This window comes from Liolophura sinensis, chromosome 7, assembly GCF_032854445.1.
Source record: "Liolophura sinensis isolate JHLJ2023 chromosome 7, CUHK_Ljap_v2, whole genome shotgun sequence".
Taxonomy (NCBI): domain Eukaryota; kingdom Metazoa; phylum Mollusca; class Polyplacophora; order Chitonida; family Chitonidae; genus Liolophura; species Liolophura sinensis.
The window spans coordinates 16197624-16223994 of NC_088301.1; the positions used below are offsets into that span (position 1 = coordinate 16197624).

The 26371-nt window shown below is 40.0% G+C and overlaps 2 protein-coding genes across 2 annotated transcripts; one reads left to right on the plus strand and one right to left on the minus strand.

Moving 5' to 3' along the window:
- Positions 1–369: 369 nt before the first annotated feature.
- On the minus strand, positions 370–13451 carry LOC135469619 (endoglucanase E-4-like). Its single transcript, XM_064748129.1, has 11 exons — positions 13275–13451; positions 12186–12399; positions 10950–11120; positions 10373–10557; positions 9261–9420; positions 8628–8739; positions 4462–4618; positions 3467–3611; positions 3103–3268; positions 2104–2294; positions 370–521 (listed from the first exon to the last, which is right to left on the minus strand). The coding sequence occupies exons 1-11, from the start codon at positions 13326–13328 to the stop codon at positions 475–477; spliced, it is 1602 nt and encodes a 533-aa protein (XP_064604199.1). The 5' UTR covers positions 13329–13451; the 3' UTR covers positions 370–474.
- Positions 13452–14780: 1329 nt separating this feature from the next.
- On the plus strand, positions 14781–25677 carry LOC135469582 (endoglucanase 4-like). The gene is made up of 12 exons (XM_064748071.1): positions 14781–14788; positions 15323–15510; positions 15738–15948; positions 16918–17088; positions 17986–18170; positions 18927–19086; positions 19468–19579; positions 20219–20375; positions 21705–21849; positions 23222–23387; positions 24525–24715; positions 25344–25677. The coding sequence occupies exons 2-12, from the start codon at positions 15328–15330 to the stop codon at positions 25382–25384; spliced, it is 1722 nt and encodes a 573-aa protein (XP_064604141.1). The 5' UTR covers positions 14781–14788; positions 15323–15327; the 3' UTR covers positions 25385–25677.
- The last annotated feature ends 694 nt before the right edge of the window (positions 25678–26371 follow it).

A 26371-nucleotide genomic window follows, 5' to 3' on the forward strand; every position in this document is an offset into this window, starting at 1 on the left:
GTCCAAGTCGCGTCGAGTACAAAGCTTGTTATTCGGCATTCTCAGTGTTTATCAGGGCAGCAATAAACTGAGCACAGAGATTAGGCCGATTGACTTTAGACCGGAAAGGTTCGTCATCAGTGCTTTTCTGATTCGACCGTAAAGGTATAGGGTTCTAGAATAATTCGTAAGCTCGATGTAATTTATCTATTTATTTGATTGGTGTTTTACTCCGTGCTGGAGAATATTTCACTTATACGACAGCGCCAGCATTATGATGAGAGGAAAGTAAGCTCGATGTAAGGGCAAAACAGTGTCCCAACAACTGGAAAACAAGACCGATGGATTGGCAAGCGTTTTATGATTAACAGCTAAAAACATGTCACGTGTAAGGACTAATTTCGAGCCTTGCTATGTGTCTACCTTTTCCAACACTAGACAAGGCAATACAGTTGGACGTTAATATCGGGTGGTTGACTGTCCAGTTTCTTCCTCCTAACTGGCAGAAGGGATCTGTCTCACCAGAGACAAGTGTCGCAAACCTGTGGACAGACAAAATACAAACAGAATTGTATGTGAATAGATACCGGAACATGTAACTGACATATAATCACGGGGTGTGCTGTTATACTAAAATTACTAAAAAAAAAAAAAGCTAATTTGATCTAAAGAACTTGTAACAACGTATATATACTCAGTGGATCAACTGTAGTTGTAGTCCGGCCTCTCTGATACACCCAGTTAAAAATGAAAATCCAACTGTCAGGTATATTCTCCTTAACTCCATCACAACCTCGGTACGGTAGTTTGGAAGTCATAAACGCTTTGACCAAGAATTTATTTATATAGTAATTGGCGTTCAGTGTATTCCGCCCAAAAACGTGACCGTCGTCACAGATACGGTAGGCCTAAGCAAAGTATCCAAATCACAGTTCAGAACCGCCATCAACAGGAAAAACTGTATCTGAAGCAAAATTCACAGATACCTGGGGTGGATTCAAAAAGCCAGTTTTGACTCAAGTCAAAAATTTTAAATCTGATTTCACTTCTTATTTTTGAGCCGTGTAAATTAAAATTTAGACCACCCCATCAGTGTTAAGTCATTTTTGACTTCAGTCAGAAAAGTTCTTTGTGGAATCGGTCCAAGTTTCGTTAATACAATTAGCGTCACAGTCTTTTAAATGATGTATAATTTGAACTAAAAATACTTACCTGGAGGTAGACGTGCATGGTCAGCATTGCAGTTTACATGAGCCTAAACGTAGACTAATTAACCTTGAGTATGACACGACCAATTAATGAATCATTAATACTATTTCATGTAGACATTTGTTTTATTAACTTAACCCGGGCCTCCATTGCTCAGTTGGTTAGCGTGCTAGCGTAACATAATGCCCTCACCAACGACGTCGCTGTGAATTCAAATCCACGTCATGCCTTCTTCCTCTCCGGTCGTACGTGGCAAGGTCTGGCAGTAACCTGCGGATGGTCGTGGGTTTCCACCGGGCTCTGCCCGGTTTTCTCCCATCATAATGCTGGTCGCCGTTCTATAAGTGAAATATTCTTGAGTGCGGCGTAAAACACTAACCAAATAAGCAAAATAAATATTAAGTTAACTTACATGTGCTTTATGTCTATTTTACGATGTTATGTGGCGCAATTTAAGTAGGCAATCTTCGGGCTTCTTTGTAACAAAGTAGATCCCCTCTACTCTGTGGTTTCCCTCGCGCTGTGTCCGATTCCCTCAAAGCATAATGCTGGTCGCCGTCATATAAGTGAAATATTCTTGAGTGCGGCGTAAAACACCAATCAAATAAATAAATAAATCAAATCCTGGCGGGCGTAAGAAACATCCATAGGCCCTATACATGCTTGGTTTGAGTGAGTGAGTGAGTGAATGCCTGGGGTTTAACGTCGTACTTTTTTTTTCAGTCATTTTTCAGTCGTATGACGACGAAGGAATCCTTAGAATGCATGTAATGTGCATCTTAGTTGCAGGACGGGTTTCCTCCTCTCTTTTATCTAGTGCTGCTTTACTGAAACGCCTTACCGAAGGCAAGTAAACCCGCTTTATAATATAGACCCATGTGCTTTCGAATCCATCTATATAAACCGAAGGCCTACCTGCTACAGCTGATTGAAATCCCGAGTTGTAGTCACATGCCACCTCGTTCTTGACGTAATCTTCCCGATTATCTACATAGTCGTCTCCCTTGCCTGGTCCTCCGACCAGAGCTCCATACAGGACGTTCGGATCCGGGTCCTTGGTCTTCTGTTGCTCCCAGTCGCAGTGTGCTGGCAGCATTGGGCACGATCTGCTCGATGCATAAGGTATTCATTAGATATGATGAATAGGGTCGAATTTAAATCATAACCACAGACACAGCAACTTGCAAACCTGGTCATGGGTTTTTCCCGGGTTGTGCCCGGTTTCCTTACACCATAATGCCAGCCGCGGTCGTATAAGTGAAATGTCCTTGCGTACGGCGTAAAACACCAATCAAATAGTTAAATAAATACACATGTAGATTAGAGTAAGACTGATTCCTAGCTTATAGGGATACAGAATCGGCAAATGACTGGCTGACAGTGGAGATAAGGTTTCCTAGATTAAGCCATACAGTCTTGGCCAAGCTTGAATAAATCTACCATATCTAAAATTCAGCTAAGGCTAGTCCTATCCTGGGCTCCTTTATCTCTCAGAATCTCTCAGCCAATCAGTATCGATTCTATATCCCTTTAACATGCGGACAGACCGGCAAGATGCATTACCAATTCCGAAGTCTGAGAGCGGATGATAATCAAACATTGTTGTTATAACATAGAACACGTTATCGATAATTTGCTAATAAAATTTCCCCATAAACATTTTCCAAAACAGATATGGTATACGTCTTTTCGTAACAAAATGAGACTAGCATTATAGTCAACCCGACAAATTAAGATATAAAGTCAAATATAGATTCTTCCACTGAAAACTACTGATACAATGTACGTCAATGGATGATTTGCTTGTCCTTTGTGATTCACTCGATCTTCTGATGAAGGTGTGATTCAGCTGTAAGCCAAGAAAAAACTATTCATCTAACTTTTTCCAGAATTTTCTAGAAGGTTTGAACTTACGCCGATCTGTGGTGAGGTTTTGTGGGGGGATTCACCCCAAACCCAATGACGTAACTCCTGCCAGTATCCCCCAGAGCATAATGGACCTGGCCCATGGCCCACTTCCTGTAAGATACTGGGTTGATGCCATAGTCTGCTGCCATTAACGCGATCATGGCCATGTTTTCTAAAATCACATAAAGAAAGAAAAACATTGACTTTTCACATTGCGTCAAAGATCCACATTGTGTCTTGAGAAACATTGCAGTCACATAAAGATTAGGCTGGAAGCTGATCACGTAACATCTAGCTCACACACCACTAGTTAACTCTTTGTGTTTGCATTTGAACAAATTCCTTAAGCATTGGTGAAGACGAGACTCACGAGCGTATCTGAGCGTCCCCCACTGTAGACGGAAGGCCAGACCTTTGGGGCTGTAAGGCACGGACCCTCCGGGCATCCAGTCTGTGAATGTATCCACGATGTCTTTTTTGTAAACGTCCTTGTTTGTGAACTTGTACATCAATAACTGGAGGACAAGGATAAACAGAACGCAAGAATGTCCGCATGTAAGCTGTATTTTACAGTGTAAAAACTTTTCAAACCATTTTAAATGTAGCAATGTCGTATAGTGATTCGTATGGTGATATAGCACATGTACATCAGTTAGATTTGTGAATGTCACCTATTTATTTATTATGAGCTGGACTTGAACTCACAGCGACCGCACTGATGAGAGACTCCTGGGTTATTACGCTGCGCTAGCGCGCTAACCAACTGAGCCACGGAGGCCCCTATTTGGGTTGCAAAGATAATTACTTATTTGAATGGGTTTATATTTCTGATACATTTTACTTTTGAGATTATAAATTAATTTTTGCTGTTTTGGGTCTCTATATAAAAAATCTCTACCAAATGTATAATTTCCCCGAATATCTGTAAGACATATATTTGAAAATGTATGTGCTCTTATGCCATTCTCTCTGTTGTACAAATAAAAATGACTTTAAAAAAGTTTTTCCAGGGTTTGCCCGGTTCCACGCATATATATAGTGAGCTCAATCGTAAACGCCCTTTATCAAATTTACTACATCAAAATTTAACAAAATTTTCTTCAAAAAACTTAAAAGCGCCTCCCAGAGGAACTGAAGCCTGAAGAAAAACATATTCCACAAGGATAACTCTTGGAAATTGCCAACTGGGATAGACGAGTAAGCTGCCAAGGCTAATATTATGTTGTTCACGTTTTTTTAGTTAAAGATGGAAACTGTTCATTGTGCAATTCATGATCTTGGGGTTTTGCGCTCATAAATACCAACTACATGTATAGCACGTATAACATGTATAGTATATGAATTGCTCATGGTGAAGGATCTCACATTGGCACCGGCATTTTTCTCGTCCCACGATTGCCCCCAGGCTGGCCCTGCAATCGCCTCGTGTTGTTTCTCCGCGTCATCTAGGTACTTGGACACGTTGGTAGCGTAATAAAGCCAGCATCCTGCCCACGCCAGCTCGTCTTCAATCGCCATTGACCTGCGACAGAACAACACAAAAACAAGTTTATAGGTAGTCATCGGCTTTCTTAAAATGTGGGTAAATCTTTGTTTTATACTTGCATGATTGGTTCCACTACGGGCTTCTCTACCGACTACGGGCTTCTCTTGAACACGAAACACGAGGTGCAACACGAATGTACTGATCAAAAGATAGTGTGTCTAGATTTGAATAAATCATATTGGGTTTTTTTTTGGAATCATTTGGCATTGTTTTTACGCCTAGGTATTAAAAAAACACAGCTGTTGATTATAAGAAATAAAAGGCGAGGTAAAGTTGTAGAATGACTCTCCTATTATTTTTACACATAAGTTCGAACATTTAAATCTGCTATTTTCATCGCCTTAATGACGACAGATTTTCGCACTTTTTAAGCGAAAGGATTCAAGACTAATTGTCTTAAATGTCAAGTTGCACAAAACTGTGGCTCCATTAACAACATTCCACGTGATTAAAATCACATTGCAAATCCCATTTGTAGTGTTTTTTAATGTTTTTGACAGAAAAATGTTGCACTTCAATGTGGAAAAAATTAAAATATTCAAAAGCATTAGCAATCCACCTTTCCCCGTGCAAAGAGTATACCACCTTCCCCCATATAAACAGTATAATTCTGAGCCATTTGCACCAGTTTAAACTCACAAAAACCCCATCGAATTTATGTGCAAGCTGATTTTAATTGCTTTCTGTGGCTATGGTGATTTTCACCTTTGGGTCCTTGAAAGCATCGTTTGACAACAAACTGGGGAAGGAAAAACATGGTCGGATTCCAGATTCAATGTCATTATCCCGATGGAAAAAGACGAAGATGTGGTGTGTGAAGGGAGTCTATTGCGCCCTAGAGATAAATACAGTTGTGAACAGACAATTGTCGATGAGATGTGGCTGCTTGCTGTAAGGTGTGTACTATAAGGTGTGTGCTATAAGGTGTGTTATATAAGGTGTGTGCTATAAGGTATATGCTATAAGGTGTGTGTTATAAGGAGTGTGCGATAAGGTATGTGGCATAAGGCATGTGCTCTAAGGTTTGTGCTGTAAGGAGTGTGCTATAAGGTATGTGCCATAAGGTATGTGCTATAAAGTGTGTGTTAAAAGGTATGTGCTATAACGTGTGTTATAAGGTGTGTGCTATAAGTTGTGTGTTATAAGGCATGTGCCATAAGACATGTGCCATACGGTATGTGCTATAAGGTGTGTGTTATAAGATATGTGCTATACGGTGTGTGATATAAGGTGTGTGCTATAAGGTGTGTGTTATAAAGCATGTGATATAAGGCGTGTGCTACAAAGAGTGTGTTATAAGGTATGTGATATAAAATGTGTGCTGTAAGTTGTGTGTTATAAGGTATGAGCTAGAATGTATGTGTTATAAGGTGTATGCTATAAGGTGTACGCTTTAAGGTATGCCTAATAAGGTGTGTGTTATCAGATGTGTACTATAAGGTGTGTGCTAGGTATGTGCCATAAGGTATGTGATATAAAGCATGTGCCATAAGGTGTGTGATATAGAGTATGTGCTATAAGTTACATGCTATAAGGTATGTGTTATAAGGTGTGTGTTATAAGGTATGTGTTATAAGGTGTATGATATAATGTTAGTGCCATAAGATATGTGATATAAGGTATGTGCCATAAGGTGTATGCTATAAGGTTAGTGCCATAAGGTATGTGATATAAGGTATGTGGTATAAGGTGTATGCTATAAGGAGAGTATTATAAGGTGTATGCGATAAAGTGTATGATATAAGGAGTGTACTGTAAGGTGTATGCTATTAGGTATGTGCCAAAAGGTATGTGCTATAAACTATGTGATAAAAGGCGTGTGCTATAAGGAGTGTGTTATAAGGTATGTGATATAAGATGTGTGCTATAAGGTGTGTGATATAAGGTGTGTGTTATAAGGTATGTGCTATAAGGTGTATGCTGTAAAGTGTATGTTAGCGCAACATACTGACCCAGAAGCTTCTCAACAATGCGGTCGTTCTGAGTTCGTCCAGCTCATGAACCTCTCCGGTCGTACGTGGAAAGGTCTGCCAGCAACCTCCGGATGGGTCTCCCACGGGTTCTACCCGGTTTCTTCCCACCATAATGCTGGCCGTCGTCACAAAAGTGAAATAATCTTGAGTATGCCGTAAAACACCAATTAAACAAAACAAATAAATATAAGCTATGTGCTATATTTATCTATTTATTTATTTATTTATTTGATTGGCTTTTTACTTTGTACTCAAGAATACTTCACTTATAACACGGCGGCCAGCATTGACTTGGAACGTCCTTTACGGACTACGAATGGTATATGAATGTCAAACATGACGCTTATATTTATGGTGGGTGGAAACCGGCCAGAGACTAGGGAAACCCACGACCATCCGCAGGTTGCTGCAAGACCTTCCCTTGTACGACCGGAGATGAAGCCAGCATGAGCTGGACTTGAACTCACAGCGACCGCATTGGTGAGAGACTTCTGGGTCATTACGCTGCGCTAACGCACTAACCAACTGAACCACGGAAGCCCTCGGTATGTGCTATAAAGTGTATGCTATAAGGTGTATGCTAGGTATGTGCCATAAGGTATGTGATATAAAGCATGTGCCATGATGTGTGTACTATAAGGTGTGTGCTATGAGGTGTATGCTGTAAGGTGTGCTATAAGGTATATGCTATAAGGTGTGTGCTACAAGGTGTATGGTATAAGGTATGTGTCATAAGGTATGTGCTATAAGATGTGTGATATAAGGTGTGTGCTATAAGGTAAGTGTTATAAGTTGTATGCTATAAGGTATGTGCTATAAGGTGTTTGTTATGTGTGCTATAAGATGTGTGCTATAAGGTGTATGCTGTAAGGTGTGTGCTATAAGGTGTATGCTGTAAGGTGTGTGCTATAAGGTTTGTGCTATAAAATGTGTACTATAAGGTATGTGCCATAAGGGTGTGATATCAGGTATGTGCTCTAAAGTGTGTGCTATAAGGTATGTGCTATAAGGTGTGTGCTATAAGGTTTGTGCTATAAGGTTTGTGCCATAAGATGTGTGCTATAAGGTATGTGCTGTAAGGTGTGTTCTATAAGATGTGTGCTATAAGATGTGTGCTATAAGGTGTGTGCTATAAGGTATGTGCCATAAGGTATGTGATATAAGGTTGGTGCTATAAGGAGTGTACTATAAGGTGTATGCTATAAGGAGTGTACTATAAGGTGTATGCTATAAGGCGTGTGCTATAAGGTGTGTGCTATAAGGTATGTGTTATAAGATGTGTGCTGTAAGATGTGTGCTGTAAGGTGTATGCTATAGGGTATGTGATATAAGGTGTATGCTATAAGGAGTGTGCTGCTCCAATCACTAGGTATAAGGGGCAAATCCCGTCCTTGGGCAGGAAATGTGCTCAGTTTTTCTGAGACCTTGGTGACTGTAGTAAGTGAATCACCGTGTTTTTGTGTCGTTTACGACGCCATACGCTAGTTGAAGGCCACATGACTCCCACCAATACGCTAATCTTTCTACTAAACTTACCAAAGGTTTCCTCTACCACTAAAACTGACCGCTGTCATGTATTAAACAAAACAATCCAGAGCTCACATTCTCAAGCACCATAACACTTGGATGCAAAATATGAACAAAACAACAATTAAAATGGTTTGCTTGAAAGAAATTTTAAATTTCTACACTGATTCCTTACTGCAGAACAATGTACCCACCACAATTTGAATTCTTTTTCGTTTTGAATTTAGTTCAGTAATTTAGTAATTTTGAGCCCTTGCAATTTATGATTTAATTCTTGTCTGATGAATGAGAACCCTGAGCATGGCGTTAAGCAACTATCAAATAAGTGAATATATTAAATATCCCAATTATAAGATAATTACTTTCGGGGCGAAAGTCTTGGCATTGGCAGTATAAAGTACATCCGCAGTTGTTTGATAATGACGTCATAATAAGATTTAAAACTCTTGGATTCCCAATAGCTCTCGTTTCACCTTAGACCCTACCTGTAATATCCAGCAGCGTCTGATACGGACTGGGAATAGATTCCGTGGTGGTTCACTGCGAAGTCGTACAACTGTTTGGCGTGCTTCAGCAGTTTAGCGGCATAAGCAGGATCTGGGGAGGAGCCTTAATACAGTTACATCTGTACTACTAATTCCCAGACCATTTTAAATGAAATGTGGATAAAACCAAGGTTGATGTATAGAACTACAGCCGCCCTGCCCCGCCCCTACTTCCCGGCAACTACCATATTCAAATAAAATATTTGGAAACAGCGTATCAACGAAACCACTAATTAAAAATAAAGATACATTTAAAAATTATGCTTTATTTATTTATTATGATTAGAATTTTACGTCGTACTGAAACGTATTTCACTTATACACGACGGCAGCCCGCATTATGGTGGATGGAGACCGTGAAGGGACCGATAAAACCCACGGTCCACGCTGCCGTCTGCCATCCACGCTGCCGTCACACGACCGACCGGATATGAGCAACATTTCCAAACAGAAAAGTTTTTTACTGACTGCTACACCTTCCAGTTATAAAGGCTGACGAAGTCGAATATCAAATTAGCTGTATGTGTTAACACTTGAAGTTATTGTCGCCTATCAGATAGTCCTCACTCTCACCTCTTTCTCTGAATGCAATTGAGCCGGCAGCCATGGCGGCCGCGGTCTCTCCAGCTACGTCACTTCCGGGCCTACTGGCGTCTATTTTAAAAGATGGCCGTTTCATCGTCATCGTCTCAGGGCGACCCCAATATCCATGATCAGGACCACCAGCACCAACCTAGACATATGTAGATATTGAGTGTGTTATAGGGTATCACTAAAACAAGGTGAACAGAAGTTACAACTGCGCGGGTAAGCCCAGAATCTGGCAATGCTTTCAATGTTATAACCATGATAACACCTAAGTTTTGCATGGAACAAACAGTTACTTGAGGAAAGAAAATAACAAGGCTATAAGTTAAATAGGCAATTGTTGACGAGAGATTCCATATCTTTCATAAATTTCCCAAAAAGGTCCTACAACCAGCATAGGATAAGATCTCACACGATGAAAAGTTATCCATTATCAAAACAGAACTACATGGATAATTTCGTCCACATTTCCATTTTTCAGAATTGCTCTACTGTTTAGTAGCTTTCCAAGCACCACAGGTTTGTCATTAAATTGCTGAATGGATTTAATCTGGCTGACTGGTGTATAAAAAGCACATAATAACATTTCACGTAAAGACAATTAATGAGCAACATTGCAACTGTATCGTTGCGTGACAGAGATATATTCGCATATCAACACATACATAGGGTATAGAGTATTACTAAAACTTACGGTACATATATTAGATTAAGTTTAATCTGTATCATTTCTTCATGCCGGTACTTCTTATTCCCCACAAAGGTCATACTCCTTTCAGCGCATGCGCCACTCTCATTGAGATGATGAGACAGGAAGTGATGTGTCAGAAAACACAACAACTCTGTATCAGACTTCGTTCCTAATAATGCCTTATGTACTTGCATTTTAGTCATCTAAAGTATGAAATGATTTTATTGCTGAATGCTGATCAAATAGTTCCGCGCGTGGACACCTGTGCATCGTGAGGCTAAGCCTAAAGAAGCCAACGTGCGTCGAACAAGCTTTAAAATCAAGCTACTGGTGGCAGTAATGAAATCGAGGGTAAAGAGCGGCACATGCAGCTGTAACGAATATGCACAAAGGCCAATATCATTACCTGGACATAGAGCTCATTTGGTGCAGTATGTGCCTTCAGGAAATAATCCAGGGGCCACTTGATACAGTCGTACATGCGATCCAGATTACCGCCTGCTACATACGCGTCTTTCCATTGGATGAGACCCCAAGTTAAGATTGTAACAGTGTTCGCCATTGGAAAGCCGAATTTCACGTGATCTCCAGCTGGATTATAGACAAGCACCCGGTCATCATACAGTAGAATCGTTTATACACGTGGTCGTGTAGTAGTAGCTCGGTTTCTGATTGCCTAAATACATGATATATTATCAGTTTTATCAAATTCATGAGAAGGGGAATTCGATTGTTGCTTGTCTTTTTTTTTACAAACACACCGTAAATAATGCTGGGTAACTAAATTAAATGGTGAGATAAATCAAGTTTAGGACGTCCACGCCTAATTATGCCGAACACGCAGACGCAGTTTGGGGTGAAAAACATTAATCCGAAATACATTCGGAAATAAAATCGGTTCCGTATTAGTTTTAGAATATAAAAAGCCACATCATCCTACAGTACTGTCCAACAGATAAGTAGTCCTACATGACACGCCTTACCATCATACCAGCCCCCTGTCAAGTCATGTCCTACATCTTTTCCGTCATTTAGGGCGGAGTCATACCGCCAAGGGATGGGGTTATCAGCCGGAAGTTTGCCGGATCGCTGTGCAGCATAGAATAGTATGGATTTCATAAGAACTTCATCGTAGTTGTACTTCGTATGTTGTCCTGTTTAGAGAAAACGACAATAGACGGGAAGATGAGACCTACAATTCTTATTGGCATTGGTTAGTAATTCAGTACTTACTACACTGGCTTGTAGTTTATGTTCCGTCCATTCCACTCTTCTGGAGAGCTTGGTTAACAGAGCTCCCATGGTGGTTCTCGTGATCCTACATGAAGTAAAGTCTTTATGCGGAAGAAAACCTGTGGTCAGCGTGTTGGAAAGTTTGGCAGCTAACGAGGAAAACTGACCGCTTAAAAATGTTGGTCCGAGCGGTGTGCTATTATGTTTGTCAGTGTACGTAATACGTCACGGTTTCTGTATAGTTCTAGGCGTAAACAAATAGGTAGTTCACGAGAAGGAGAATGATGTGTTTTAAACGGCTTGGAACGGGCATTTGCCGGCGGAACATTTGGAGCAATGTCTCCCATAGACCTTGGTCCGTTTCTTCCACCCATTAAACATTAAACTGACGAGTCATATGTGCTTGTGGGAAACATTCTCGAACACGTCTTTAAACTCCCAGTGAAAGAAATAAAGATACCTTCTGTGTATAGTGTTTGCGCTCATAGCCAATCTCAAAGCGACAATGTTTTCACATCGCTCTGTTAAGGACCCATCAGCAGTATTATTACACTGTGAAGTGTGGTGTAAAAAAACAGACATTCAAATGTTTGTATGGAAAAAATTTGCTCCTATTTATCTGAGTTGGTTTAAGTATCCTGTTTTGGACAGAAATTTTCTAGCACTGATTTAACTATGTTGCGGACTATGTATGATTGGGATTTATGTCGTACTTAACAATTTGTCGTCAAATGGCGACGAGAAGACATAAAGAGTGTGCATATATACTGTCTCTTCTTGTGACAAGGTTAACCCATGGCACCAAAATACTGCCGCCATCATGAAGAAGACACCACACATGACACGCCACCTAGTCACATTATGCTGACACCTGGCCAACCAGTCCTGTTTCCCTGCTTTAATATCTCGGGTTCCTCGGTTTGTGCAGACTTCCTGTATAAACCTTATTGAATACAAAGTCAAAACGAACAATTATGGTACGCTACCTGTGCTGGAGACGTGGAGCGGTGGGAGGGTCTGATGGTTGTGTGACACATCCATGAAGATTCCAATCGCTGTGGGAGGCTCACTGCCTTCAAAGTTGCCACTCATCTTGATTGAGAACGGCTTATTGGCCGGATGAATGCCCTTAGCTTGTTTGTTTACCAGCAGGAAGTCGTGGCCTTTTGGATCCTTAAGCAGCCAATCTCCGTCGTATTGCTAGAAATCATAACAATTTTGCCTAGCGTAGAAAATACATCAAAACCCGCCACGTGTTATGAATTTCTACCTGTACTATGCCAGGATTCTTCTGGTGGAGCATTGTTTTCATGTTACTTGTTATAAAATGCCATGACAACACAGCATTTCAGCAATTCTAGACCAGTGACGTCCAGCATACTGTAATCACTTTCTACATTTTAACCGAATTCTGCTTAATTGTTATCATTCAAGAATTTACATGAACGTCTATAAACTCCCAGGGAAATAAATTTTTCAAAACAAAACCCTAACTGAGGTAAACTGACAAGATACATATTTCACCGGTTATATGTAATCATTTGCCATCACACTGTCTCTCACTACTCTCCTTTCACTCTCATTTAGACCATTGAGCTTTCTCTCTAACTTTCTGTTGCAAATTCCACATTATGCATCAAAAGAGGGGTGCTTCCGCGATGATCGTGGGGATTCAGCGAAAAATCTTCAACACATTTACATACTAATCATTCTGATTTACACACGAAAATCACACACATAGCATATAGTGAACTTGTGTTTATCCAGCATAACATCACGTCAGACGGTCTGTTTCAAACATAACAATGGACTGATCCATCTTGATCCAACCTTTAATGGCGCTTGGCCCGGCGAACAGCCTATTGTGGATATGATTTATTAAAGAATTATGAATTTATTTATTTATTTATTTGATTGGTGTTTTACGCCATACTCAAAATACTTCACTTATACAACGACGACCAGCATTGTGGTGGGTGAAAATCGGGCAGAGTCCGGAGGAAACCCACGACCATCCGCAAGTTGCTGACAGGCCGGAAGGGAGAATTATAAATTAATCTCCAAACCACACTTACGTTGATATTTGAAACAGGAACGTTAAAATGCATTTTCAGGGCCCAACCGTACATTTCATCTTTAGGGGTGTAGCCGAAGGTTCCCTCCCATTGGTTACCCCGGCTCTGTAACAGCTTCAGCTGTACGGTGACGTCTTGACCCCTGACCACTGCAAAGATCACCAGAAAGCTCCAATACCACATCCTTCCTGCATGAATAGTAAAAATAGAGCGCAGATTAGCATTAATTATGCCCTGAAGAATTAGGATCATAATATAGCACATTTCACAGGGAACAGTGTCCATAAAACATGCATACCCTTCAAAGAATTTATATTTAAGCTTAGCAGTTAGTTTTCACTCAAAGGATTTTCTAAAAATCAAAGCGTTGACTGAAACAATCTCTAATATTTAATTATGTCTTTGACATAAAACAGAGGTTGGGCATGGATAAGGCTAGACGAACAATGAAGAAAAAAAATCATTTTAAGGCATAGTTTATAACTTTTAATTATCCACTATTTTCTGCATACTTTACGTCAAAGGTAGGAAAATTTCAGAGATGACGTCATCGATGAACTTACTATGAACATGGGAAAAGCTTAGCAGCCCCTTTCCCCTATTTAGACTCTTCTCAGCCCCAGATAGTTGCTTTAACAGCTATCATCGTTTACTTGACGACAGTGGGCTACTTAATTTGAGGACTGACCGCTGTAGACTAAAGCCCAAGGCGTAAACTGAGAAGATTTCTTCTACTTTTCTATGTAAGGACACATCTTAAACTACATATTAAGAAACATAAAAACAAACATATATCCTTTAAACAACGAAAGATATACTGATAACTCCAAATTGGTTTCTGCACATATATCTGTGTGAGTACTTTTTCTCTGCTCTATCTGACAAGCCTACTTCAATAATACTTACCCGCCAAAATTTGCTCTGTCTGTAAGGTCTTTTTGAAACTCTCTTGTCTTTAACAACGCAAAATCAAACTCCGTGGCATGTAACCAAAGCCATCTGCTACTCTGAAGTTTTAGTGTACCGATACCCTACATATTTCTACATGTATGGCTAATTTTCTCACTTATGTGTTTCATATTAAACGTGTTGACATAAATTTATCTGACGTTTTAATTTGATTATCTTTCAGTTAAACTTTATCATTCCACATTTTTAGTAATAGTATGCGGACAACTTCACGTGGAATATACATGATAGATATTCTAGTTTTTAAGTAGATAACACAGCTCTCTGTAAATTTTCTTTTAAAGAAACTTTGCTTGGACGTTAGCAAATGCTTGCTTACTTGAAACATTAAAAAATTTCATGGGTACTGGAATGTAGGCCGGTTCATCATCCATTCATGACCAGACTTATAATTCACACAGTTAAATGTAGCCAATCTGGACAAGCCACACAGATAAATTACAGCTATCATGTAGAGTGAGATATATCTTATCTGTTTCTGCCACATATATAAGTTACGTGCTGACCAAGGGTGCCGCTTGCCAGACGGGATAGGCAGACAAAAGGTAACATTACTGGACATCGTTTTCGTTTAAAATGTTACTTTTTTTGTAAACACTATTGGAAATAATTTCATAGAAATACCGAATGTAATTATGAGTTTAGTTGTATATGAATATCTTGACCAGACGTTTGTCTCTCATGTGTCATGGAGAATAGGACCGGCTATGTCTCTCCTTGCAAGATTTCCAAAGCGAAATAAAGCTCTGTTTATGTATTTGATGTTATTTTACGTCATATGAAGAATTTTTCACTTATACGATGGCGGTCAGTTTTATGGGTGGAGGAATCCAGATTTCCCGGAGTAAACCGACGACCTGTGGTAAACAACTGACGCACTTTCCCATGACGTGTGACACACACATAATTGCACAACACATTGGTGGAAAACAGATGGTCGTACGCGAAAGAAAAATGCTCTGTGAGTGCCAAGGAAAGCTTGTTATGCGTCACCAAGTCCTCTCGAAAAGTGAGAGATGGGATATATTTATTATTATATAAATATTATTGGAAATTATTGTACAGTGTTTCTCTTTCAGACAAAATGCTAGTTGTATTCGCTTTGGCTCTCCTCGGGGGTGCTTTGGCCCAAGACGTCACAGTTCATATGAAATTAAAGCAGCACTGGAGCGGCAATTTTGAGGGGTCTTTTTCTTATACACCTACATATGGCATCAAAGGATGGGAGCTTAAAATTCACTTCTCCGTCCCAGTCCATAGTCTCCAGGTAAACTCACTCGAAGAATTCCTGTACCAGTATATCCACATATATTTTCATCAATATGGTTCATAAATCTCATCATACCATCGAACCGAATGAAAGAAAAATGTTACTGTTGATAATTGGATTTCTCTTGATGCTCACTTCGTCTTAAGTTGGTCTACTCCATTAAGAAAAAAAAATATATGAAATGTCGACCAAAACTTATTTTCACAGTTTTTATATTCTGAAAGCAATGGGATGGCGATTACATCCAGAAGGATCCAAACGGACAGAACTTTATCCTGGTGAACAAGAAGTCAAAGGGAATTCACCCCGCTGGTCAGGCCTTGGAGATCCGCATGATGGGGCAGTACTCTGGCAGTACAGTGCCAACAGCTACAGGGATCTTCGTGGACGTCACCCACGACAGCCAGACCCTGCCCCCATTACCACATCATACTGGTGAGACATAATCGCCTGGATCACAAAACGTCCTAGATTACACTTACCCCGCCGTGACTAGCTCTGCGCAGTCTATAACAGCGTGTTCCTCTGATGTCAAAGGTCAGGCTTATTTGATATGCATTGTTTGGAGAAAGTGGGCCTTACCCATATTCAGCCTGCACTTCTGGTCTGTCTTGATTTGCAAAACACTACAGTTACGGTTTGACACGTATCATTTCAAAGTCCTTTGAAATGAAACTAATCATCCATATAAGTAAAATATTACTTTGTGTGTATTAGCATATACTTACTTTGAAAGTAAACGTAACCAAAAGAAAGCAATTAATATCTTCTTGAATATAACCCACAGCTTGTCTGGGAGAAATTCCCGAAGAGGACATTTTAGTTAGGTCAACATTCGAACTCTTCGAACAATACTTAGTTTATGATTCAGACAGTCCTTCTTGTTTCGTAAGTGAACCTTTTAAGATATACACGTATTGACTGATTTAATTGCTGTTAACTCTTTAGGCATGAAAGAAAAGTTGCTAACATCACTTTTTGGAGTTTGACCTAGAGATGGTGTAAGTTTCTACTTTGGAAGAATATACATTAACAGGTGGAGTGAAATCTTAACGAAGGTAAACTGACAAGATGCCGTATTTCACCGGTTACATGTGGCCATTTGCCAGCTCTATTTTATCACACTGTCGTCGCTGCTCTGTTTTGACTCTCGCTGCCGCAATCGTTTACACATTGCATGCTGTTGTCTAGTTTGTCGAAGAGATTTGCGGAACCTATGCGTGTTGAATTTTCCGAGTGCCCAAGTTATCCAGGATGTTTTAATTGCCTTTTGATTGTCGTTTATCGCGATATTGAAGAATTTTTCACTTAGTAAAAAAAAAAAGTAAACCACTGGTAAACTTTGCAACATAATAATTAAACAAGTACCATGATTACAACTATAAGAATACATTTTTTCTTTAGGCCAATCCACAAAATACAACTACGACGAAGTCCTGATGAAGTCTTTGTTATTTTACGCCGCGCAGAGGTCTGGTAAACTTCCGGCAAATAACCCTATTTCATGGCGTGGTGATTCCGCCCTCAATGACGGGAAAGATGTAGGACATGACCTGACAGGTGGCTGGTATGACGGTGAGATACAATGTCAGTTTAATGATACTGATTCTTTGGAGGACACCACTGCCGCTGCCATGGATACCTGGCAAATCCCCTGATTTAAAGCAGAAATCGAACTACGCACATGCTGTTAGCAGGCTTCTCTTCGGGAGAAATATTTATTTGGAGTTTTGGCAAGAAAGTTGCTGTTGTTGCTACTAGAGATAACGACTGGAAGGGTCCAAGTGAATTCCATTTTACAATAGCTCCTAAATGAATGATACTCATCAGTAATGAAATTATTCTATGCGTCGAAACAGACATTCGTATAACAATTGTCAGTCGAGATGGATGTTCTGGGTGAATTATCGCAAGACCAAATCCCAAACTACGTGTTTACACAAACTACCAAAGAACTAAAAAAGTATATAGTATAAATATAGGACGGAAATATACAAAGAGAGGCAATCAGCAGTTTTCAATGATGTTGGAAAAAGGCAAGGTATGTTCTATGCGACCTCAGATATAGATATATCCAAAGATCACCTCTATCAGCTACTGAACAATACTTTTGTGGAGGTTTTCGCTTATTGGGTTTCTCTGAGTTGAACAACAATGGCATAAATATTTTCTATAAGTTAGAGCGGAGGGTGGTGTGTGTGTGTGGGGTGGGGGGGGGGGGGTGTAAGTGTAAACGGCATGTTGTATTTTAGGCAAACAATGTTCGACAATGTAATAAATACATTTCCTTATATCTAAAATGTTTTTACTTAATTATCCTCCAGCATTAGAGAGTTCACAGCATTGCTGGTTCTATTACCGTCAACACCAAGAAGTTATTTTCATTCAAATGTGTTTTTGTAAAACAGAAAAATCTCTAGGTCGAGGCCAAAGTGCAGTTACAATTTTTTTGTTTCGATATGTCCCATGCAGCCGGTGATCACGTTAAGTTTGGATTGCCCATGGCGGCCTCTACCACAATACTCGCTTGGGGATTACTACAGTGGAAAGACGCCTATCAGTCCAGCGGACAGCTTGACCGTATGTACGACTGCATTAAATGGCCACTGGATTACTTCCTGAAAGCTCACACAGGTCCTAATGAGCTGTATGTTCAGGTAGGTCCAGGTGAACACGACAAACGATTTTTTGTGTTGTAATCTCCTCGATGTTTAATAAACTATTCATATCTGTGGGGGAAACCGAAGTAACCTGAACAAACCATAGCCGTTCATATGTTACAAACTTCTCGACGTAAAGTTTTTGTCGCGGCAGCGAGAGCTGGATTAAAACACACGACCTGTACGCCAGGGGCTTAGAGACAGTTTTCATGATCCACATCTTTAACCGTCCGTGTCAGCGAGTGCAACACGACAAACATTGAGGGCACATAACACAGGCTTTTGCATAAAAGAAATGAACGTACATGGTGATTTATATTTGATTGATTTGCTGTCATGGAAGGCCTAATGGCCGATTGAATGACTTATATACTTTTACATACGAAACAAAAGCAGATTCTTACAAAGGAGTATCAGATGGAAAGTTCTATGCTGCATTTGCCGATAGAACCGAGCCGGGAGACATTGAGATAACTGTGGTTTATATACTCTTCATGAAGTTAACCTTTTATTATGGTAAGTCTAAGGCTTGTACTTATACTTTGCACAGCTTCGACATGAACATGTGTTTTCTGTGGATTTGTGGTCAAAGTTTAGAAAAGGCCACATGCGTGTGCATATTTTTGTAAAACTTTAAATTGGTACTGGGCGTTGAGCCATAATTATTCATTCATTAATTTATCCATTTAGTACTGCGTCATAAATGTGAAATCTCCATATTCATACTTAATTTTATCCTATTTGTTCTTTAAGGTTGGAGATGGTAGCGCAGACCACGGTTACTGGGGACGTCCGGAGAATATGACCATGGCAAGACCTTCCTACAAGATCTCCACCTCCAAACCCGGAAGTGACGTAGCTGGCGAAACCGCCGCAGCCATGGCTGCTGGATATCTGGTGTTCAAAAACAAAAGTAAACATAGGTTTACATATTCTTTGTTCGCATGCTGACGAGCACAAAAAAACAGGCAATATGGAAATGCGCTAAAAATGGTATACAACTCATCATATTTAACACATTTACAGTGTTTTTACTCGTCACTATGCATAGAACCTGTGCCGAAAAAGAATACACAAAATCGAACCCGTTTCTTTCCAAGTGTCTGCCCACTTTAAGACGGCCGCATTTGTCCAGTGATGGAAGCTTTAAAGAAGACGTTTGACCAATCAAATGTGCCTATACAAAAGTGTTCTCGTCTTGCAACCTTTCTCACTGGTTTGGTACAGTGAAGGAATGTAAAAAAAACGTGTTTTATAATATAATAGCTGCTTGTTGCATTTTCCTCCCACACAGATCCTGCATACGCCAACAAGCTACTGTCGCATGCCAAACAGCTGTACGATTTCTCCAAGAACCATAAGGGCCTTTACTCCACATCGGTCCCGGCCGCTGCCGCATACTACAGGTTTGCATTTTCCAGAAACACTGTCTCTTTTATCTTTGTCATTTTCGAAATTTGTCAACCATGCTATATACTTAGGTGTTACCAAGATTTCTTACGTGGAAGGAAATTTCCAATTCCAACCAATCACCGTGTATGATATACACTGTTCACACACATATAAGGTGGTAACGCGATAGATGGAGAGGCTGAAGATCAGGGGGTGGGGATAGGAAGAACATGCTGATGACTACTATCAGAAATGATTTTTACGGCCTTACCATTAAAGGAGAAGAAAACATAAAGATGATGCCAGTGTCAGATGAAACAGCCTCAAAACTTATTTGTAGTATGATGTGTGATTATTTTTTGATGTTTTTTTCACGAGAAAATGGTATTTAAAATATTCTTTTATGGTGTTTATTTGGGACTACTTCCTCTTTAAAGAAAAGTCGAAAAAGTATGGAAGACCACATTTACGACTAATTTTTCGCACTCTTTCATCTGATTTTTATGTGTTTTTATGTTTTGTCCACCTTTAAATTTCGAGGGCAGAGAGAACCTCAAATTCAATTTGGTTCAGTTTGATGAATTTATTTGTTTGTTTGTGGCTGACGCCATACTCAAGAGTTCTTCACTTATTTTTGATGTATCCCCTAATAGATCCGCCTCTTACGAGGACGAAGCCGTGTGGGCGGGATGCTGGCTGTATTACGCCACCAATGACGCTAAATATCTGGCCGATGCGGAAAAGCATCATCCTGCCATAGCTGGAGGTGCCTGGGGACAGTCTTGGGACGAGAAAGATGCTGGAGCAAATGTAAGACACGCTGTTCTATAATGATTTTATTTGTTTGTTATTTGATTGGTGTTTTACACCGTACTCAAGAATATTTCACTTATACGACGGCGGCCAGCATTATGGTGGGAGGAAACCGGGCACAGCCCGGGGGAAACCCACGACCATCCGCAGGTTGCTGACAGACCTTCCCGCTTACGGCCGTTTCTATAATGACAAAACTAACTAAGAAGCTGTGTTAAACTTTGCCTGGCTCCAGAGAGTGAGCACTGATCTCTATAAATATTGGGTCTTTAACGTAACGAATACTTTCTACCAAGCCGAAACGAAAACCCATTTCAAAATTCTCCATGAGAATGTTTTACACGATTTGAACGGAAAATTTCCCAAAATATTTTTGTTCAAGAGAGTAGTATACGCCATTAAACAGTTTTATTAAATCACGCGGCATTGCTTGTGCATTTCGTGGTACAAATCGGGATTATATCTTGTGCACGTTGTTTAGTTACAAAAACCTCTGTTATGTTTATGAAATCATCTGACTGGTAAATGTACGTTTGATGATTTATAAATCATATGCACTCTGGGTTTTACACATTCAATGATTTTTTAGACTTGTGCTTTCTTTTGCACACTCCATTATCTGGAAGACATACTAGTAATGATGTATAAATATTTGGCTTATTTGTGTACACGTGTTTGTCTGAAAGACAACTCTTTCCGATTTCGTCGGTTAGAATATATAGAGATTGAACGAGTAAAACGGGGTTCTATTGATTGTAAACGTGTATTGCATTCTGAAACGTCACTTCAGGGAGAATGTTTCAAGTTTTATCAAGCAAGCAAACAACTTATGTCATTTTCCATATACACTCATTTCTGATCGAGGGGCTTTTGTCCGCTGGGGCTACTACACGTTGGCGTAGTAGTTCGATCATCCGCGTCAAGTCTTGAGATTTGTGGCCAAACCAAAGATTTTAAAAATGGTACTTGCTACAGCCTCACATGGCGCACAGCACTGAATTTTATAGTGCAAGGAAACAGGACTGATTGACCTGCAGCCAGTGTAACGTGTCAGGGTGGGTTCGTGCCTGATGCTTTTAGCATGATGCTTCAGTGGCGGCTGCACTTTGGTGGCATGCACTCACCCTGTCACAAGAACACACCGTGTTAACAAACACACCTAATGACTCCTCGTTGTCATATGACTGAAAAAATGTCTAAAACCCCAAGCTTACATACATGCTTAAATTGTGATGCTCACACCTGCTTGAAACTAAGTAACATGTCTATGTTTACACCTTACAGGAATCTGTCTCCTATTCCTTATATTACTCATTTTCGATTCAGTTGCTTCTTTACAAGTTCACGAAGAAGGATACATACAAACAGGACATCGTTCAAACGTACAAAGACTGGATGCCTGGTGGCTCTATAACTTACACACCTAAAGGCTTGGCCTGGAGACTGGAGTGGGGACCATTAAGATATGCACGTATGTACTCCAACCAATTCCCTATGCTGTTATATCCCGCATGATTAACTATGCCATGGTGAAATGATACTCAGTTATAGTCCATGGCCAAGACAGACACCATGATGTTGGTTAAGGGAAGATAACTCACTGATATAACCCATTACTCCGTGATATAACCCAGTGGGTTATACAGCTAAGTTATCCTCCCACAGACAACAACTAGATGGCGCTCTGCTTATGTTGGTCATGGACGATATCCGAGTATTGTTTCGCATTATCAGGACTATATGGGTACCGCAAAAGCAAAAAAACAGAAAGCTACAATAATGGGCCAAAGAAAATAATCCGTTAAATTTAACAGAAATGTTATTGTCTGAGAAATGCTAGAATGTTTTCTGTCATTGCAGCAGATTATTCTGTTAAATATAGCAGGAATATTCTAATAGAATAAACTAACAGAATGTTATGTTGAATATGACGTAGTATTATATTATAATAACAGTATACATTCCAATATTTATCAGACAACAGACTTTCTGTCAAAATTAACAGATTATGATTTTGAGTGTCAACTTCTACCAGAGGTCTATTTTTTCCATAAAATATTAACGTCATTACCGTGCACTCGTAATAAGTCACGAAAACAAATATGATATCGTACATCGATTAGTTTGGGCATCACGTCGCGTTTAAATGCCATAGGCGTAAAGTAAGGATACTATTATCCGCGTACTTGAGAAAATAACAAGTTGTGCTTTTGTGATGTCGTTTCTCTCTGGTCGTGACAGGGATGTTCAGATGAGTCTGTCATCTCACTCAGAATTGCGCCTTACCCTCTGCTTTTCGAACACGGGCGAGTCGCCCTCCTAATGGCAAATGCCAATCGCATCAGCAGCCTGAATGATATAATGACCTTGTCATCGTGTCACCATGCACGGTGCATTACTGTCTATATTAAGAAAGCAAGACAAAGGCCTTCCTGATGACCCATGATGATCGTTATCAGCCGTTATTCATAGGAAATGGGCTCAGTTTCCGTCTGTATGGTTCCGCTTTCTTGTTGACAAATATGCTATCATGATAATGGATGTGATCCATAGTTTTGCTCGGATATGACAAGACAAAATAGCATTGCCTGAACTTTTTGCCTCTGTATATGTGTACCACATTGCTCATACAATCAAAATGCAGCTTGAAAAAGTACACATCTGTAACTAGAAATATGCCTTTAAATTTTGTTTTTATTTAGGTTATTTCTTCATAAATCCTACCCACCCCCACCCCCACAAAAAATCATCAAAGTCATATCCAAACATAGCTCTGAAAGTGAACGTTGGTATTAAGCCAGGTCACTGTGCTCCTTATTATTCAATCTGTCTTCTTTGTTTAGAAAACATGGCAATGATCGCCCTGATGGCAGCTGACTACGGCATTAATCCTGCGTCTTACCGGAAGTGGGCCATGAGTCAGGTTCACTACGCTTTGGGGGACGCCGGAAGGAGTTTCGTGGTGGGTTTCGGTAAAAACCCTCCGACCAAACCTCACCACAGATCAGCGTGAGTAACGTTTGTTATTGTATAACTACAAGACTGGATTACTTCAGAGCTGATTGATTTATTTAATTATTTGATTGGTGTTTTTACGCCGTACTCAAGAATATTTCACTTACGACGGCGGCCAGCATTATGGTGGAAGGAAACCGGGCACAGCTCAGGGGAAACACACGACCATCCGCAGGTTGCTGGATGACCTTCTCACTTACGGCTAGAGAGCGAGCCAGCATGAACTGGGCTTGAGCTCGCAGCGACCGCATTGGTGAAAGACTCCTGAGTCCTTGCGCTGTGCTGGCTTGCTAACACCACTTCGTCCACGGAAGCTCCCAGGGCTGTTTGAGCATTAGCTCCAAACATATGGTTATGAATGTATGGGTTAATTTATAGTAATTTGATAATATGTAATTCTGGCACACTACATTTTTCACATTAGACCTGGGCTACAGTGTAGATTAACAGCCCCCTTCATACTGTGAATTTACAGCCAATTACGATCAGTATAGCATCACCTTTTAACGTTTTTTAGCAGCGAAAGCGCTGAAAATATACGAACATCAACTTAATGTAAAGTTACAGCTACTATCAGTGTACATGTAAGTAGATGTAATTCCATGCTATGTCAATACTGTAATTCTACAACATGTACTTCTATTTGTGCAGTTATTTTTGTAATTTTTTTTTTAAATGCCATGGTCGAAATGACTATTCATGATCCGTGGCCTAGCGTTTTATATAGCAATACAGAATTAGTATTCTGTCCAAGTCGTGCGTGCTTACTTCATCATCGAAAGGCACATCTATATATCAGTTATGCATGTAAAAAATGACATAAATTAAAATTTCATGGATTTTTTGATCGGTGTTACGCCTTTAAATAAAAGGCAATGGCATATTGTACACTGCTGTACTTTCCAGTGTTCCTTGAAGACCAGTTGTCTTCCACCAATATGGCGCAGGTGCATATCTGTACGTCATGTGTGGGAAAGTTCTTCAGTGGCATGCCAAAGGTCAGTGGTTTTCTCCACACATAAAACAAATATCCATCATATAAATGAAAAGTTATTGGCGTTTAACACCAAAGAAATAAAGTTAAGTAACAATAAAAAAAATAAACAAATGAATCTTATCGGTGTTATTCAGTTCTTGTCCTGACATCCCAGCCACATGTGACTGGGAACACGAGCAGACGAAGGACCCCGATCCGCACGTTCTCTATGGCGCTCTCGTTGGCGGTCCGGGACGAAGTGACGATTATGTGGACGAAAGATCTGACTACACAAAGAACGAGGTAGCCTGCGATTACAATGCTGGGTTCCAGTCGGCAGTGGCGGGTGAGTTCTACCTTCCTAACTCTGACTACCCAGTGTTGTCTTGTCTACGTGATATTGTAAATCCAGCCAATTTTTGAGTAATGAAGTAAGAGTTTTCGCTAAAGACTTGCTGCGACAATCAGGTCCTAGACCAATGAGATCGCATGTTCGAATCCAGCTTACTCCCACTGTTTTTGCTGTGACGTTTAAGTTTGGAGGTTGGTCAGGTACACGGCAAAAGTTCAGGGTCGGGCGTGTACATATGAGAGCCTTCATACTCGATATAATTGAAAAAAATATTATTGCACATAAATTTTATTACAGAATTCATTTTGCCTGCATATTCCAAAGACATCGGTATACATTTGCCCACCGAAAGTGTTCTGCTTTGGTTTCTTCGGGTAAAAAGGATTTGATCATTTCCGGCATAGTTAATTTAAATCGGAAAATAGCGCCCTGATGGCAGGATCCAAATTTACCCTCGTTAATGGTTGATGATTATAAGATTTGACTTTATTTAGCCAAGCATTAACAATAATAACTAGGGTGGTGACCGGAAACGTGAATTCATTTGCCGAATAGTTTTGCTTTGTAATCAAGAATTCAATACTACGTTTGCTACATCATGAAATTTGTCCTCGATTTTCAGGCCTCAAGCATCTGGCCGTTCACAATCAGTTGCCTCATTAGTGGGACATCCGGATAATAGTGGGATAATCCGGAGTCCTTGACGGCGAGATGACATATGTTATAAAGGTGGAACAAACATTCATTTCCCATGGATGTTATCTTTATACTGTACGCAGATGTCCCTCAAAACTGATACAGTAATTTCAGTGGTTGATGTTTTTACGTCACACCTCCCATTTAATCCTCTTAAATAACAAATGTTTTATATCTAGTTTTAGGTCACGTTATTTCGTTTTTATTCCGAAATGATATTGTTTGTGCCCGTTCATATTAAAATACAAATGAAAAAAAATTAGAGCTTTGAAGAATAAACTTAGCCTCGCCAGATAATTTCCCACCACAGCTGTTCGGCCACCCGATCCATCGGGTCGTAAGTTCAAATCCAGCTCTTGCCTGCTTTTCAACGGCCTGTAAATTAGGTGTTTTGTCAGGTACTTCAAGATAGACAGTGGTATAAATAAAACGTTTTCTTATTTTGTTGGCGTTAAACTTTCCTCAGAATATTTCATATACAACGCAGCGTTCAGTGTACATGCAAGTAGATGGAACCATCAAGAGTAAATCGACCGCATCGGTGGCCTAGTGGTCAGAGCGTCCACCTCTTAGTCATAAAACCTGAAATCATAACGAGAGTCAGGGCCAGACCAATGTGAAACTGGTACTTGATGCTGAATAGCTTGGCACTCAGCACTGAGATGTTAGAGTCTGACGTAAGCATTCATACATACATACATACATACATACATACATACATACATACATACATACATACATACATACATACATACATACATACATACATACACCCTTTCACACATACACACACACACATACACACATACACACATACATACATACATACATAAGATGGCGGTAGGTTTTGTAGGTAAATAGAACCATCCTCTGGCATATAACCAGTAACATTACCTGAAAGTCACGCACAAGTAATCTCTGAGGAATTTCACGTAAACTGACATAAACCGTCAT